Source organism: Protobothrops mucrosquamatus, unplaced genomic scaffold (genome assembly GCF_001527695.2).
Source record: "Protobothrops mucrosquamatus isolate PMUCROS unplaced genomic scaffold, P.Mucros_1.0 scaffold3307, whole genome shotgun sequence".
Lineage (NCBI taxonomy): Eukaryota > Metazoa > Chordata > Lepidosauria > Squamata > Viperidae > Protobothrops > Protobothrops mucrosquamatus.
In genome coordinates this window covers 27,715-31,792 of record NW_015389297.1, presented here as the reverse complement: position 1 = coordinate 31,792, position 4,078 = coordinate 27,715, and the positions used below count along the sequence as shown (strand labels likewise).

Here is a 4,078-nt window from a genome sequence, read left to right as displayed (position 1 = left end):
AGGGAGGGAGGGAGGGAAAGAGGGAGACAGGAAGAGAGAGAGGAAGGTAGGGAGAGAGAGAGGCAAGGAGAGAGAAAGACAGGGAGGGAAGCAGTGAGAGGGAGAGGAGGAGGCAGGGAAAAGAGAGGCAGGAAGATGGAGGGAGGGAGACAGGGAGGGAGGGAAGCAGGGAGAGAGGGAGGGAGGAAGGGAGGGAGAGAGGAAGGCAGGGAGGGAAGCAGGGAGAGGGAGAGGAGGAGGCAGGGAAAAGAGAGGCAGGAAGACGGAGGGAGGGAGACAGGGAGGGAGGGAAGCAGGGAGAGGGAGGGAGGGAGGGAGGGAGAGAGGGAGGGAGGGAGGCAGGCAGCTGGCCATCTCCAACTCACTGTGGGACAACTCTCTGTGGGCTAATTCAACAAAGACCAAAGTTAGATTAATTACGACAGAACCGCGGCCAACGACCGTAAAATAAAGCCGATCCAGGGACACGAGAGTTACAACCATCTCCATGAAATCATGGCCGGCCATAATCAAAGGCTCTGAGCCAAACGATTGATACGGCCTTGAAGTCTCCTGTGGCCAGCTGGCCGTGGCGCGTTGTGCCGGACGGGTGGGATCGGGAGGGCGGCGGGTCTGGGGCCGAAGTGACCGAGGCTGCTTTCCCTCCCCCTCCAGGCACGTCTTCATCAACATGGCCCTCCTCTACTACGTCAGCCTCATACTCTTCTTCGACGTCTACAACGACCTGCCCAGCAGCGAGCCCTCCATGGAGTACTGGCCAAGCAGCAGCTTCCCCCTGGCGCTGCCCTACATCGTGATCCGGAAGCCCGTGAAGTGGTGCTAGCGGCACGGTCCGTCGGGGCCACCCCACTGGGCCCTCCAGGATGGAACCCGGCAGCTTTAAGTGGGGGGCCTCGGGGATCCCGGGAGGAAGGCGGCCTGGTCCTCCCCCGGCCCTCTGCGCTCCATCGCTTGTCTCTAAACTTGAATCCACGCCTCCAAAAGGAAAAAAGGGGGAAAAAAAGACAAACCAGAGACTGGAAATTCACCTTCAGAAACCCAGTTTTTCTTCTCTAGCACTGTGTGCCTCTCTCCAAAAAGATGTTCAGAAGCGTTTTGGTACCTTCGGATTAGAACATAGAAGAGCAGCGTTGGAAGGGACCTTGGAGGTCATCTAGTCCAACCCCCCTGCTCAGGCAGGAAACCGAATGGCTGTCCAGGGTTGGCGCATTCACCGCTTCTGGAGGCAGGTTGTTCCACTGGTTAATAGTTCTCATTGGAAGGGAGTTTCTCCTTAGTTCTAGGTTGCTTCTCTCCTTGGTTAGTTTCCATCCGTTGCTTCTTGTCCTGCCTTCAGGCTCTTTGGAAAATAGCTTGACTCCCTCTTCTTTGGGGCAGCCCCTGAGATACTGGAAGGCTACTATCATGTCCCCCCTCGTCCTTCTCTTCGTTAAACTAGACATACCCAATTCCATCAACTCTTCCTTATATGTTTTATCCTCCAGTCCCCTAATCATCTTTCTTGCTCTTCTCTGGACTCTTTCTAGAGTTTCTGCATCTTTTGTACATCGTGGTGACCAAAACTGGATGCCGTATTCCAAGTGTGGCCTTACCAAGGCCTTGTAAAGTGGTATTAACACTTCACGTGATCTTGATTCTCTCCCTCTGTTAATGCATCCTTAATCAGAATAGAGCTGGAAGGGACCTCGGAGGTCTTCTATGATGCTGGGAGGGGAGGAGAAAGAATGTATGTGGGGATTGGTTAAGATAAGAAACCCGCAGGCTACAGAACCGGAAGGAAAACTTTGCCCTTCAAACTGATTGGAGAACGTGATTTATGACAGCAAATTAGAGGAAGGAAAGAAGCTGGAATAATATGTGCTCAGGGGAGGGGAATTCAGATCTTGGCATCCGCCATGCTGTGCCGGCACTCTGTTACACAATTAAAGACTTTTTAGGATAAACAATGCCTGGAAGTTCTTTGAAGTGTTTCATTAGTCGGAATCTTGACAAGAGCTTTCCGACTCCCCACCTCCACCGCAGGGAAGCCCACCCCCTCTCTGGGGCCTTGGGTCTTAGGGGTGTCCCAAGGGCACGGTTTAAAAAAAACAACCAAGATGGCAGCCAGAACGATGGGGCGGAAACTCTGCAGGTTTCTTATGTGCACCGCAAGCAGCCTCGTGACTTTAGCGCCGGGATCCTGGCGATCTTCTCAGAGTGATCCGTTGACTGAATTCTGCAGGAGGCCCCTCCTGGGACCGACACACCCCCCCTTGGCCTTTGTTCTCTTGGCTAAGCACACAGCTCTTTCCTTCCTTTCTCTTTTGATAGGGATCCTGGTTCGAATTGCCCACCCAGCCGCCTCGTCCTTCCCAGACTGACTCCTTGGGTCCTTCTTAAGGCGACTCGGAATGTACGGAGCACCGTATTTGGGGCGGGAAAGAATCCGATCCATGCACAATAAAAAACAAACATTTCCCCCACCCCTTCCTCGGGTTCAGAAAATCTCGTTCCGTTGAAGCTGCCCAGGATTCCATTTGCCTTTTTTTTCTGCAGCCGGGCGACCCTGTTGCAGTCGATGGGTTTCCAAGTTTCTTTTGCACGCAGGGGGTTGCCCAATGGAATCAATCTCTCTTGGATCTTGCAGGCCGTTGATTTGAATTGCTTTGGGATAGAGGGAGGGAGGGAGGGAGGGAGGGAGGGAGGAAAGAAACAGAGGTGGGGACATAGAATAATAGGATGGGAAGGGGCCGTAGAGGTCGTCTAGTCCAACCCCCTTGCTCAAGCAGGAAACCCTGTACCTTTTCAGCGAAATGGCAGGGAAGGAAAGAAGGAAAGGAAGGAAGGAAGGAAGAAGTGAAAAGGAGAAGAAAGCAAGAAATAAAATAAATAGAATAGAATAGAATAATAGGATTATAAGGGACCTTGGAGGTCGTCTAGACCAGGGCTTTTCAACCTTTTTACCGATTGTACCACTTTAGGATATGGCAGTATTCGAGTACCGCCTAGCAAGGTGTCAAAAACGTGATGACCAAAAAAACCTGTTCAAAGTTGCAATTGCACTGAAATGACTTATGCCCATTTTTCACACTTATGACCATTGCAGCATGCCCAGGGTCATGTGATTTATATTTGGATGCTTGGCAACGGATTCATATTTATAGTGGTCACAGTGTCCCAGGGTCATGTGATCCCCCTTCTGCAACCTTTTGACAAGCAAAGTCAATGGCAGGGCTGCTGGTGGCCAAGTGCTAAGGCGGGACTTCCTTCCCTCCCTCCCTCCCTCCTTCCCTGCCTCCCTCTTTCTCATTCCCATCTCCTTCTGAAGGAAGAATTTGAACCCCCCCTCCCATATTTTCCCTCTTCCATATATTGATCAAACAAGGAAAGGCCTCCAGAGACAGAAAAGACCAGCTGCTGAGTGAACTAGCTTAAAAAGGCACATTCCCCTTTAAGAATTAGCTACTGGCTAGAAAAGAAAGTAAGGAGCGCAGTCGGCACTTAAAGAAGAAAAAAAAATGTAAGTACTGGCTGCCAGCTAAGGCAGCCTCCCCAAATGGCTCCATTCATCAGTAAAGGAATGCTACAGGCAAAATCCATTCAGGAGAAAAATACTTCAAAATCCCTTGCAGCAAAACTTACAGCTAACAGTAGCAGAGCAGTAGAAGCTAACCTGAGACATCAGCCATCAGCCAAATAGAAATGGCCAAACACTCCTTAAGAACACAAAGCCCTCGTTGCACAAATCCCAGAACTGCAAAGTCACAAAAGCACATAAGAATCCTTCCACTCTCCATCTCCTTCCCTCCTCCGTGCCTCACCTCCAGCCATTGCTGCCTTTTTTCATTCCTCTTGGAGGGCGACCCCTCCCCGGCTGCATTTCTTGCCTGTTTGCTGCTGCCAGCACAGGTGGCTGCCACAGCAGTTGTAGATCGGCTCATGGCTGGCCTGCTTGATCTCCCTTCCTCCCCCCCTCCCCCTCCCCTCCCCTCCTCCTCCCCCTTCATGCAGCTGACTCTGCCTCCTCCCAAGGCTGCTGCTTTTTCTCTCTCTCCCTCTCCTGCCCAAACTGCCTCCTTTTATAGGCTCTCCTGTCTCC

General features: G+C 51.8%; 1 protein-coding gene across 1 annotated transcript in view; it reads left to right on the top strand.

Annotated features, from left to right (window-relative positions):
* The window catches only part of LOC107297440 (alkaline ceramidase 1-like), a 19,228-nt gene extending 18,405 nt beyond the window's left edge, over positions 1-823 (top strand). The window contains exon 4 of the mRNA XM_015826803.1: positions 655-823. Coding sequence (XP_015682289.1) covers positions 655-823 — 169 coding nt within the window. The remainder of the gene's footprint in view (positions 1-654) is intronic.
* Positions 824-4,078: the final 3,255 nt, after the last annotated feature.